Source organism: Phocoena phocoena, chromosome 10, assembly GCF_963924675.1.
Source record: "Phocoena phocoena chromosome 10, mPhoPho1.1, whole genome shotgun sequence".
NCBI lineage: Eukaryota > Metazoa > Chordata > Mammalia > Artiodactyla > Phocoenidae > Phocoena > Phocoena phocoena.
In genome coordinates, this window is record NC_089228.1 from 21,349,032 (window position 1) to 21,361,578 (window position 12,547).

At 36.8% G+C, this 12,547-nt stretch overlaps 2 protein-coding genes across 3 annotated transcripts in view; both read left to right on the plus strand.

Annotated features, from left to right (window-relative positions):
• TMF1 (TATA element modulatory factor 1) overlaps positions 1 to 3,991 on the plus strand; it is a 28,158-nt gene extending 24,167 nt beyond the window's left edge. Inside the window, exons 14-17 of one of the 2 annotated variants that reach the window (XM_065885283.1) lie at positions 502 to 603; positions 889 to 1,041; positions 2,177 to 2,302; positions 2,999 to 3,991. In XM_065885283.1, the coding sequence (XP_065741355.1) occupies positions 502 to 603; positions 889 to 1,041; positions 2,177 to 2,302; positions 2,999 to 3,142 (525 nt within the window). In that variant the 3' untranslated portion in view covers positions 3,143 to 3,991. The remainder of the gene's footprint in view (positions 1 to 501; positions 604 to 888; positions 1,042 to 2,176; positions 2,303 to 2,998) is intronic. The other variant, XM_065885282.1, reaches the window with a different exon arrangement.
• A 6,130-nt stretch (positions 3,992 to 10,121) lies between these two features.
• On the plus strand, positions 10,122 to 11,075 carry LOC136129530 (basic salivary proline-rich protein 3-like). Its single transcript, XM_065885894.1, has 2 exons — positions 10,122 to 10,553; positions 10,680 to 11,075. The coding sequence occupies exons 1-2, from the start codon at positions 10,122 to 10,124 to the stop codon at positions 11,073 to 11,075; spliced, it is 828 nt and encodes a 275-aa protein (XP_065741966.1).
• The last annotated feature ends 1,472 nt before the right edge of the window (positions 11,076 to 12,547 follow it).

Below are 12,547 nucleotides of genomic sequence, written 5' to 3' on the forward strand. Positions count from 1 at the left end.
AGTTTCCTGTATTTAAAGGATTGGAGTATACTCGGTAGTAAGCGTAATACATTAAAACTACCTATATGTGCATTGATTGAAATTACCTTTTGAAATTATTTGGTTTAAAAAAATACAGTAAAAATAAAGTGGATAAGCCAGAAACTTTATGGTTTGTAAATCTCATTGGTAATCTTATTCTAAAGAATAGGTTTAATTGGTGGTATGATATATAATATGAAGCAGTTAGTTCATATAATTGTTCCAATAAAAACATTCTCATTCCATTAAAAATAAAACAAATTATGTTGTTATAATATAAATGAGATGATTTAACCAAGTTTGTCTACGCTTTAAATTACTAAATATTGTGCCTTTGATAAGACTTAAGATATCTGTAACATTTTATGAGGAAATTAGAATGAATCTTTGTTGTCATTGATCCTAGAAAACTTTATTGCTTTTTTATTTATCATTTTACTCTTTAATCTGAACTGAATTTTTTTTTCTTTACACCTTAAGGAACGGAAGTCATTTTCTGTTTCTAGCACTCCCACAATGTCACGCTCAAGCTCGATAAGTGGAGTTGATATGGCAGGACTACAAACATCTTTTATGTCTCAGGTGATGTTTTATTTCTTACACGTGTTTAGTTCTTAGACTGAATAATGATAAAGAGAATGTGCAGATAGCAGTTCGACTCTCACCGTGATCTTGCTATTCTATAGGCAATTTATCTGCATATTTGTAAGGGAGTGCTAATTGCACTGAGGAAATAGAGATGGTTTTCTGCCTTTGAAAAAAGTCATAGACATTTTAAAGTAAGAATTGACCAAACCATTTTGTTTGACACCTATGCACAGTCTGTAGTAACTGAATAACTATATATGCTTTCTTTAATTAACACAGGATGAGCTTCATGATCACTCATTTGGACCAATGTCTGTGTCAGCAAATGGAAGCAATCTTTATGATGCTGTAAGGATGGGAGCAGGATCAAGCATTATTGAAAATCTACAGTCTCAGCTAAAGCTAAGGGAAGGAGAAATTACTCATTTACAGGTATTAGAAAAATTAAATGTGCTGTAGAAGTAAATGAAATTTTGAGGGCCAATGAGTAGCACCCTTCATTTCCACCTGCATTCTGAACAAATTGAGAAATAAAATGAAATAGTGACAAGTGAAGCCCCAAGTAAATCATATATATTAACGATAAAGGCTGGTTGGAGAAATTAGCCAAGGATGAAAGTTCAGTGGGCCTTCTGAGTGCCAGAATTTGGGAGACTGTCACAGGAAATGCTTGGCTGGAGAAGGCCACCCCATGTGTGACAGCCTGCCATGATAAGACAGAGAGGCATCTAGGAGCAGAGAGCTCCTTGCAGGCAGCTTTTTCCAAACACGAAAAAAGGGAAGTTGCTGAGCTGAGCATAGCCATTTTATTCTCCCCAGATTTTCTGCTTAGGTAAGTTGCTCCAGCTCCCCCTATGAGGAAAGAGTAAAGGTGATGAGAGAGATTAGAACTATAACATCCTAGACATGAAAGGAAACATGGTGAGTGGAGCATCCTCCCATCTTATCTTGCTTTTCAGAAACTTAATGCTGTGACAAATGTTAAAACGTTTTACCTGTTTTCATTGTTAAACTTGATACACTCGAAAGTGGAACTTTCCTCTTCTATTTTTATTATATGATTTTAGTTGAAAATATTACTGTATTAAAGAAGATGTCCTTGAATTGGAAGAAAGTAGATCAGAATAATCTTATTACCTGTTATGTTTGTGTAGCCCACTGTTATGCTTAAGGGCACAAATGAACTTCTTTGGTAGTTGATGATAGATTCTACCAATGTGACCTGCATGGTTGGCAGTTTGTTTTTATTTCTCTGGGTTTTTGTAGTAATTTAGCATAACTGAAATATATGCTATTTCCTTAGAGAAAAATGTAGAGTTGCATGTTTCAAACAGATGATTAAATTTTCTTCAGTTCTTTATCTCTCATAGTAAACTCTATAAATGGTATACCTTTGAGGAAAGTTGAAACCGTTTTTGTGCCTCTATTTCCTTTTACCAGGAGCTAGCTTATGGTTATATGTTCACATATCTATTTCTTAAAAAATAGCACATTAAATGTTTATATTAGTGGGATTATTAAACAAGATATATTTTGATTTAAATCACTTCCTGGTAATGTTTCTCAGCTAGAAATTGGCAATCTAGAAAAAACACGCTCCATAATGGCTGAAGAGCTAGTTAAATTAACAAATCAAAATGATGAACTTGAAGAGAAAGTGAAGGAGATACCCAAACTTCGAACTCAGCTAAGAGTAAGTATTCTTCACTCTTATTTTTAGTTTACATAAAATGCATATGTATATGTTGGTGTTTTCTTTGATAATTGAAGAGTATTAATATTTGAGTGAAGAACTTTAAAAATGAATCTTATCTTGCTTCTCACATCACACATTCAGAGTAATGTTCACAATCATGTTGAGTCTCAGCACAGGAAAATAACCAGATTTCATTTGGCCAAGGCTCATTAATAATCCTGAACTTTTGCATGATCTGAGCAGTATTTTATTGAATGATGTTATATGTATCCTCACAATTAGCATATTTGGTATGGGAAGTTGCTCTTAAGCCATATATGAGAATAGATTTTCTTTTGACTTTTCTTGTGGGGTAAATGCCAGGTAATACTTAAACCACAGTGAACCATAGAGACTGAAATTTCATCAAACGTGCTGAAATTACTGGGAGAAAAGACAGATTAAGCTATATCTGGGGAGAATTGTAGATTTAGTGAAAAGATATGTTAAGATTAATAGCCATCTGGCTTATTTTGTTTTTTTTATTCTTTTATTCCAACAGACTGAGGTATGAGTTTAATTTTTATGAGAGATGACTATATACTTTTATTTAGATTGTAATGTCTTTACTGGTGGCTCATTTATGATAATATAAATATAATATTAAAGATTTTCTGTAGTTATTTAAAAATTGTAAACAAATATATTTTATAGGATTTGGATCAAAGATACAACACTATTCTGCAGATGTATGGAGAAAAAGCAGAAGAGGCAGAAGAACTTCGATTAGATCTTGAAGATGTAAAAAATATGTATAAGACTCAAATAGATGAGCTTTTAAGACAAAGGCTCAGTTAACTTCTGAAAATTACATTCCCATCAAACTGAATGTAAACATTTAATATCTAAGTACAGATATCCAATAAATTCTTTTATAGAATTAGAAAGTGGAATTTACTGTAGCATTCAAAAATTGAAAAAAATTGTTCTATAGTATATAGTAATATTTCCAGTTAAATTATTTTGTGCAGTATTTGAACTTTATTTTTAAAACTATTCTTTAAAGATTTATTTTTTACAGTCTTTTTTTTTTTTTGCCTTGAATAGCACAGAGATTTATTACTTTATCCTCATGTCATTATGGTTAGGGAAGGAGAATGGTGTTATATATTGTAGATATATAACTAATTGTATCTATAACTTATATGTTTTTGTTTATATTGAGAACATTTAAAGAGTGATAGTGACATATTGACACTTTGAAATCTTTCACACTTAAATCTTCAGTATGTCTAATTACTATTTATGAAAATGGACATTGTGTTCAAGTAAAAAAATTATTAAACCTGCAGTTATTAAATCTTGAACTAATATTTTTCTTTTGGAAAAAAAACACCTTCTGAAGTTTAAAGGGTAAATAATTTAAACTTTAAAAGTTTTGTGGTCTCAAATTTTATTTCACTCAGATTTCACGATTAAGTCTGTACAAATTTTGGTACCCATTTGGAGAAAGCTATAGCTATTCAAAGTTATCTAGGCATAATTGAATAGTGGAAGAATCTACTTACAGTCATTTTGTGATGGTATCATTAACATTTTAGTAGTTTTGAAGACGTATTGTTTTACTACCCTATAAAATCAATCAAAAGTAATTAAATTACTAATATAATTTTCTTTTTAAAAATTAATTGTTCACATTTTGTAAAGCCATATTTTTGGCACATTAAAAGTATATGTTTGATATTCATAACAAAATAGAGAAATTATAGGAGTTAAATTTGGCATTTTGCAATTTTCTGTGGTTTATCATTTAATTTTTTTCTTGAACCTTTAAACCGAAAAATAGTGTGAAATAGCTGAAAAAATAACTATGCCTTCCTCTCAGCTGTGTTTTAGACTTGTGAAATATTTTGATACATTTTATTACTGAAAGTCATTTAGCTGCCTTTACTTGAAAGTAGGAACACTCACTTAACTTCTAGTTACATTTTAAACACTAGAACTTTAGCTACAGGTAAGCCATGTTGAAGCTTTTGGAATGCCTTTCAGGGCAATTCAAGTGACCTCATTTTTGTTCTTTTTGCATTCAAGACAGTATTTCTGTCAGTCAATCTCTGATTTGTAGCATTAATAAATATTCTTTCCATGTGAGCCAAATTCATAAAATTAATTTTCTATATTTTAGTGGTAAAAAGCAGTATAGTAGCTTCCTGTCAGCTTTTTTTTTTTTCTCCAGGGGCTGACAGAAAATGACAAGACTGATAGCAATAAGAAATGTACAGAATTAAAAAATATAGGAAACTTAAGTTGCAAATTCTGTCAAGTGTTTGAAACTAGAAGTTTAGGAATTATGAAATTGTTCTTTTAATATATCCATTAGTGAGGAAAAAAACCCAGAAACCCTTCAGTTGTGGAGAAAAGATTGAAATAAAATTCCTTTACTTTTCAATTTTATAATATTATACATTCTCTTTTCTTAATCCATATTAACATTAATAAAATCAACTTAAAATTTTAAAGTGTTCTCAGTTTATTTAAGATAAACAGCTATTTAATATTTAAGTCTTCGGCTGTATATTACCGTATATTGTTCTTTATCCACAAATTAATAGCTGATGTTCATACAGACCTTATTTTATTATACACTTAGATTTCTCAATACATTTGTAAGTTGAGAAGGTGTACTGAATTGCTTTCTTGAAGAACTCCACTAAGTGGCAGAATACCTATTGAATATTGGTTGCTGTATTTTGCTGTTTGTCATTAAAACTTACCTGTCCATATTCTAGAAAATATTTATATTTTAATAAAGAAAATAGATCGCAGTCAGATGTTTCCATTCTTGAAAGAAAATAGGTAATATAAATGATAACAATGTCAAGAATATAAATAAAGAATAGAGGGGTGTGAACATTGTTGTTTCATATATAGACAACTAAGCACAGACTGTGGGCATCCTTCTAACTCTTGGGAAGCTGAATTGAGAGTACCATTTCTTTCTTTTTCTTTACCTCTTTTTTGAGAACTTCCACTTGTACACTGTTTAACATATGGGGATGTATCAAATGTATCTATACTTTGATTTAAGATATTCTAAATATAGATAATTTCTAACCTAGGAAAACATGTGGTTTAAGTAAGTGAAAAGAAAAGTTCAGGAAAATTTTTTTCTTGTAATCCTTCATTTGGCATTTGATTTATTAATTGAAAGTTTTATTTAAATGCTTATTAAAGGATGTGATTTATAATATATAGAAAATAGCCACAAGAAAAAATAGAAAATTACTATAAATATCTTGTTCTACCACTCTTTGTCTAGTATATATACATGTATGTTCTAATGTATCATAATTTTTCATTTAAAAATCTAATGTCCCCAATTCTATTCAGTTTTAAACTATTACAACTTTAACTTCATATTTTGTAAAGGGCTAAAGGTATGATTTAAACTACAGATGGATATAATATTTTAACCCTAAATGAAAGATAATGTAAATAATAAGCATGGATCTGATTTGAATAAAGATTTTAAAATAGTAATAATGTATTTCATTTTTAACATAATTTAGAGTGGTCAGTACCAATGAGTGAAGATAGTTTTCTTTTATGAAGATAGATATAACTTTGGAATTCTTATTTTAAGAAAATAAGGATAAGCCCAAATTTTTATGAGTTATATTACTAAGTGTTTTATTAGAATTAAATATAGTTTTTCTAATGAAGACATGTTTTTGGAAAATATAATTCTAAGAATTTACTTCTTGTAACTAACTGGTGTAATTACTGTAATGATGATTTGTGTCTTTTTAGAGTCTTAAACAGTATCAAGATATTCTTCTAAAAGTCATAAAACATTTCTATATTCAAATAATAACAGATAAAATAAGTTATCCTCTATTCATAAGTTACCTTGGTTCATATTGCTTGTACTGTTGAACTCTGCAACTTTGATCCTTTAAGGTCCTTTTAAGCTATTGCCTTTACACATACCCATTTAACTTTTTGCAAATCAAGACCCTTTAACAAGATAGAGTAAAAATTAAATGTATCTTTCTTCTTAATACTTACTTTTTTTAAATAAAAAAAAACAAACAAAACCTCACAATGCTTCAGTAATCCACAATTGTGATACAGAGAATTTACTCTTAGTGCTGTCCAGAATTTATTCCCCATATTGACCTACTGCCAAGTAAGGTAAATTTCATTTTTTGTCCTCAAATAATACTAAGCAAGGGCTCATGGGAGGTTTTTCTGTTTGCTTAACATTAAACTCTCTTCTTTGACAGGTAGTGATGGGCAGAGCATGGTGGATAGAGGTGTTCCTTTCAGTTTTAGACAATGCCATGCCCATTTGTCTCTTTTGAAATGACAATTTTTACAAAACATATTAAAAAAAAATCTGTGGTCATAGGTGATAATAGGAAACAGTGCTTACTTTGCTGTTGTTAAGCACTTTGCTTATATGGGATCATAATCACTCATCCACTGTTCTGAAATCTAGAAAGCTCTGAAAACCAAATGTTTCTTTAATAAGCTTGTTGTCAAATCTGCTTTGGTAGTAAAGCCTGACCTTCACTGACATGAGGCTATTAAGGGCTTTATCTCACTTAGTGTGAGTATTCATTCATTTTGCTGCATTTTGTGTGAGAGTATGGGGTACTGATCCAGGACACAATGAGGGTGTTAGGTAGTAAGATGGTGTGCATACCCTGTTCTGTTAAAAAAAAAAAATCAGGAACATACACGGTACCAAGGATTTTGGAAAAGGGATTGTATACCTGCACTTTATCTTCAAATAAGCTTTTTAAAGTGGATACCATTATCATCTCCATTTTTAAAATGAAGAAAGGTTAAGTAATTGCTCAAGGTCATATGGCATATAAGTGGCAACGTTGAGACTAATTTGTGCAGTTTGGCTCCAGAGTCCATGCTCTGAACCATTAACTATACAATGCTGTTTCTCTTACTGCTCTTCTGTAAAACCATAAGCATATAGATCAACTGTAGCATAAGATAAAATTTGCTTGCTTAAAATTTTAATACCTTTGATTTATGGTTTAAGAAGTTGGATATATCAGAGAACCAATAAGCTATATTCTGCCGATACTTCAGCATTTTGCTAACACTGTGAGCTATCCAAAATGCCAATGTGTGAGTGGCAAACTTACAACCCATTTAGCAAACTTGTAGTGCAATGTAAAAATTATGATTATTCAAAATTTCAAAGTTATATAAAAGAGACAGCAGATAATGAAAGCCATATACTTACTAACGTTTACTTTTTAACAGCATTCAATTTATGGCCCATTTTGTCTCATTTATACTTCACGTGTGTTCCTCTCAACCCATACTGACTATTTTGAAGCAAATTTCAGACATAGGACTTGATTATTTAAGTCTGAAATGTTTCTGTAAAAAGTAACTTTACCTCATCAACTATTTGGTTACTTGCATCATAATTCATATAGGAAAGACAGGATAAATCTGCTTCATTCTTTTCCTTTATTTACCAGTTCTCACAATTAAAGTTGGTTCCTTTCTATCATCCGAAATGAACAGCAAGGTTTTTGGCTTGTGTATTTGATCGATTAGTTGGATCTTTTTGAATTTAATATTTAAATATGTTTGTGCTTCAATCCATTACAGTTACCCTGTTGATGCTTTAAATTATTCTATCTTTGGCCAGAGGGAATCTTCTCAAACTGGTTTCTGAGTCCTTTTGGTATGACCCTCATAGCCTTTGATTGCTTCCTCCTGTAAAACCTTTCAGGTTCTTCTAGTACATTTCCTGCCCCATATCTAAGATCATTTTTCTGTGTATACCCCACATTAATCCATTTTTCTATGGAGTCCATGTTCCTTAAATGGGAAAGTGTGTAACGAGATGACAGTCTGGGCACAAGGGGTGCTTCTTGCTACATGGTTGGTTGTTTCTAAATCTTTTCAACGGATGATGAAGGGCAAATTTGGGTTTGTTTTTTAATTTATTTATTTTTGGCTGCGTTGGGTCTTCGTTGCTGCGCGTGGGCTTTCTCTAGTTGCGGCTGGTGGGGGCTACACTTCGTTGCGGTGCGGGGGCTTCTCATTGCGGTGGCTTCTCTTGTTGCGGAGCACGGGCTCTAGGCTCGCGGGCTCTAGAGCGCAGGGCTCAGTATTTGTGGAGCACGGGCTTAGTTGCTCTGCGGCATGTGGGATCTTCCCGGAGCAGGGCTCGAACTCGTGTCCTCTGCAATGGCAGGTGGATTCTTAACCGCTGCGCCATCAGGGAAGTCCCTAGTTTTAGTTTATAATGTAAAATATTCACATGATTCTAAAGTCACAAGTATATAATGTATATTCAGAGAACTTATCTTCTTTGTCCCCTATACCTATATTCCCTCCTTCCCCCATAGGTAATCATTTTAATGTTGTTATTCTATTTGTAAATAACAATTTATATACATAAATATATACATATATATTCCCTTTCCTCAATAAATGATAGCATATTGCACATTCTTCTTCTACTGTGCTTTTTCCACTCAATAATGTATCCTGCAGTGTATAGTGATATTTCTCAATCCTCTTTTACGCCTGCATAGCTCTACATTGTGTGAATATACCATAGTTTATTCATCAGTCTCCTGTTAATAGACGTTTGAGTTTATTGTTTAAAACTAAATTTTAACATTAATATTTTGGGAGGGAAATTCTATGTTAAGAATGGCTGTTACAGTACGATAGAACACAACCTCATGTTCTTAAAGCCCCATCACATTTTGTCTCCCCTGAGCCAGAATGACCACAACTTAATATTTAGCCATTTAAAATAGCACCATGTGCACCTCCCAACAGTTGGATTGGTTTGTCTGCTCTTGCAATGAGACTAACATATTTTTAGAAACCTTTCTCATATATTGTTCTCATGCGTTCTTTAAAAAAATCTATGTATTTTTCTCTATATCTTTATCACATATCACTCAGGGGCAAACCAGCTTGTTTATTCATTTTGAATCAACTAAGAGGAAAGCTATATTTCCTGTATGTGACAAAATAGATTGGTGGCAAGTAAGCTGAGAAAGCACTTTTTAAAGTTGCTCTGCTTCATTGGTAAGGGGTGGCAAAGTACGAAATAATAGAACAGTACTTCCTTTAGAGGCAGAGTCTTTTACATGAAGAGTAAACGAGTTAATACTGTACAGTGCTTTAGAATAATCCTTGGCACATATCAAGTACCGTGTGTTTTTGCATTGCTATTATTTGAAAGAAAAAATCCAGATAATGTTACTCATTTAGCAAGTTACTAATGGAACTTGTTCTCATAACGGTATCTGAAAAAATTATTTGAAGATTATGTAAGCCTTTGGTAACAAACTGTTGTATTTTCTTATGATCATAGTACTTAATGCGGGTGATTTTATGTGTCTGAGCGTGTTTATTTTGATGATACCAACTTTGATCAGTTAAAGTTGAATCAATAATGCTCACCTTAACTGTGCTCTGTACTACGCAGCATACTATGAGAACCGAGGGCGCCAAGAGTAGAAGTATGGCAGATGGGCGTTCAAATAATTATGATAAAATAATTAAGCAATTGCAATTTAAATAATTATAAAATAATACAACGATAAAAATACAACTCCACAAAGCGGCATTTGACCTTGGAGAGTTTTCGGATAGTTACGAAGAGAGGCAAGAGTATTACTACGTAATATTCAAGGACTCCAAAGAATCCTCCATCCTCCGGTTGGCCACCAGAAAGTGCTGCCAACTACGGGCAGGCCCCACGTATGAAAGTGAGAGCGGCAACTTCGGCTCTAATTAAGAAAACAGTAAAACTCCGCCTCAATGCAACGCAATGAGAAGGAAGAAGGGAAGGAGAGTCAGGCTTTCTACTCAACCCGTCCCAGGGTCCTTTAAGCGCCTTATCCCTTCCTCCCAAGGAGGACAGTCCAGCCTGGCTCTCTGGTCCTGGCGGGAGAACGCAGGGAACCGCAGACGGTGCCCCTCGAGCCCGGTCCCCGCGGACCTGCCATCGGGACCCGCGCTCCCAGCCCCCGCCCGGCCCGCGTGGCCCGGCTTCTGCCCCGGCGGCCTCCGGCGCGGCGGGGGTCCGCCTCCCCGCGCAGGCCGGCCTAGGTGTCCCGGCGGCTCCCGGGCGCCCCCTGGCCCGGCTCCGGCGCCCGAGGTTTCCGGTGAGCTGCAGTCGCCGGTTATGACGACTCCCTCCTCCGGAGCAGCCGCCGCCGCCGCCGCCGCTTCTCCGCAGCCCCGGTTCGCCCAGCTCCAGGTGGGACTCGACCCGGGGTCCGCGGAGCCTTCACCCGCCCCCCTGTGTGCCGCGGCAGTCTGAGCTGCTCTTGGGGCCGGTCGCGCGGTGGGCGCTTCTGCCCGCTCCCGGCGCGGCTTCCCGGAGGGCTGGCGCCTCTCCACGGGTCCGCCTGCGCCTTCCCATCGCCCGCGGGCCGAAGAGGCGGACGTGGGGAAGGCGATCCTGACCCTCCCGACTCTGAGCGCTCGGTCTCTTCATGGCGCCTGTAGCGGCGCACGGGACCCCGGGGGCCCTCCGGACGCGGGGAAGAATGCCGGCTCCCCGGCCGGCTCCCCCTTGACCGGGTTTCCCAGGCCGGGGCGGAGCCGCTCTCCAGGCCCCTCCCAGGCGCGCCAGGGCCCGGGGGTGGGGAGTGCGGTGTTGGGTGTTGGGCGGTCCCCGGGGATCTCTGCGCCCCAATTCCTGCGCAGCATCGAGGCCGCCGAAGGGCGCTTGCCGCTGACCCCCCCCCCCCCCGCCCTGGTTTCACTGACGTTCTAGCAGACAGCTGGTGGACCTCACCTGGGCATCTCAGGCCCTTTCTAACTTCCTGCCGTGGAAAACTTCTAGCATTTGTCGGGGCGACCAGTTAGGAGGAGTCCTTGTGGGTCTCAGATGCGTTTAACTTTTCACCCGTCCACTGCCTTCTTTAAACTTTTGCAAGCTCTGTCACAGAACATCACCCCCTCTCACCCGTTGTGTTCCCTATCAGCCTCGGGCTTTCATGTCTCATCATCTTTCAGGCTTCTCCCTTTTTCCTTTCTCCTTCTTAGGCCAGTGGAAACAGCTGTTTTGTGCTGAAGGAAAAAGTAGCTCAGCTGCTAAAGCTTCTATCTGCTGGGGAAGTGCGCCCTCCCATCCCTCAGGGGCTCTTGCAAGAGAACTCAACACCAGAAGGGCTCTGCCAGGCCCCGAGGTTGTGCTTTCAAGCACTAGCAGCCCCTCCTAGTTTATGCAAGTGGGTGCATGCTCTTTGCAAAAGCCAGGTTTCTGATCTGAGTCTTTAGATTTTCCCCTTGACCTAAGTGTTACTCCTTCGTGGATCAGTGGATTTAGTTATGGCTAGAGCTCAGTCCAGGACAATGGATTTGGATAACCAAAGGTCAAGACTTGGTCATAGCAGTGACCTATTTCATGGAGGGATGAGCAAAGGATTGGCCATTCTGCCTGTTGAATCTGAAAGCTCAGATTTGTAGTAGAGCCTAGGGAGCAGTTTGATTCGGTGAGTCGGATTACTTTGGTGCGAACCAGGCAGATTGTTTTCTCCGAGGAATGTTTTATCTGCTGAGTGTCCTGTTGGCCTGTACCAGTTGGTGCCTGTAGAAAGTGGGTCATCTCCTTCCTGCTCGCTGTTAGAATCTGTTCTGTTAAGTTGCTGTCTTGAGGGTTATGACCTGCAACCTTGCTTTTAGCAGTATGTATTTGTTAAGGCCAGGAAAGGGCACCTGAGCCAGGCCTTCTGCTTAAGGCGTGTCTCACCACATGCCAGTCCCTCTGCTTACAGGTATATCTTGTTAAATTATCTTCTCTCTTAATATTTTCTTTAATTCAAAATATCATCTGGATGTGAAAGTCTATTTTAACATCCTTTTAAGGTAATATGTTTCATTTCTGACAGATTTTAGATATCTGAAACATCATAACAGCTTCTTGGTGGTTCTCAGGATTAAAGAGGTAAATATTTTCATTATAATTAGAGTCACTGTTGCTATTAATATGTATTTTTAACTTTTGTGAAATTGCTTTCAGCTCACGGTTGGATAAAAGTCCCAACTAAAGATATTAATTCAGGTGAGCTTTATAACAAATAACAATATACTCCTTTTAGGGTTGCCTAAAAGAGCCACTGTATTTCCCACTCCAGAGGGGAAAGGGATTTCTTCTTGGTGTCCCAACTGTTTAGTTATGATTACTTGGCCTTGGGACTTGAGGCCTGATTGAACATAGCAGTCTATTACTAAAGGCTCCATCTT

What these genes read in the sequence shown, in the direction of transcription:
- LOC136129530 (XM_065885894.1), top strand. Translation starts at nt 10,122, where the DNA reads ATGAGAAGGAAGAAGGGAAGGAGAGTCAGGCTTTCTACTCAACCCGTC. An exon ending in CCCGGTTCGCCCAGCTCCAG is followed by an intron (nt 10,554 to 10,679) that starts GTGGGACTCGAC and finishes GGCTTCCCGGAG; the next exon opens with GGCTGGCGCCTCTCCACGGG.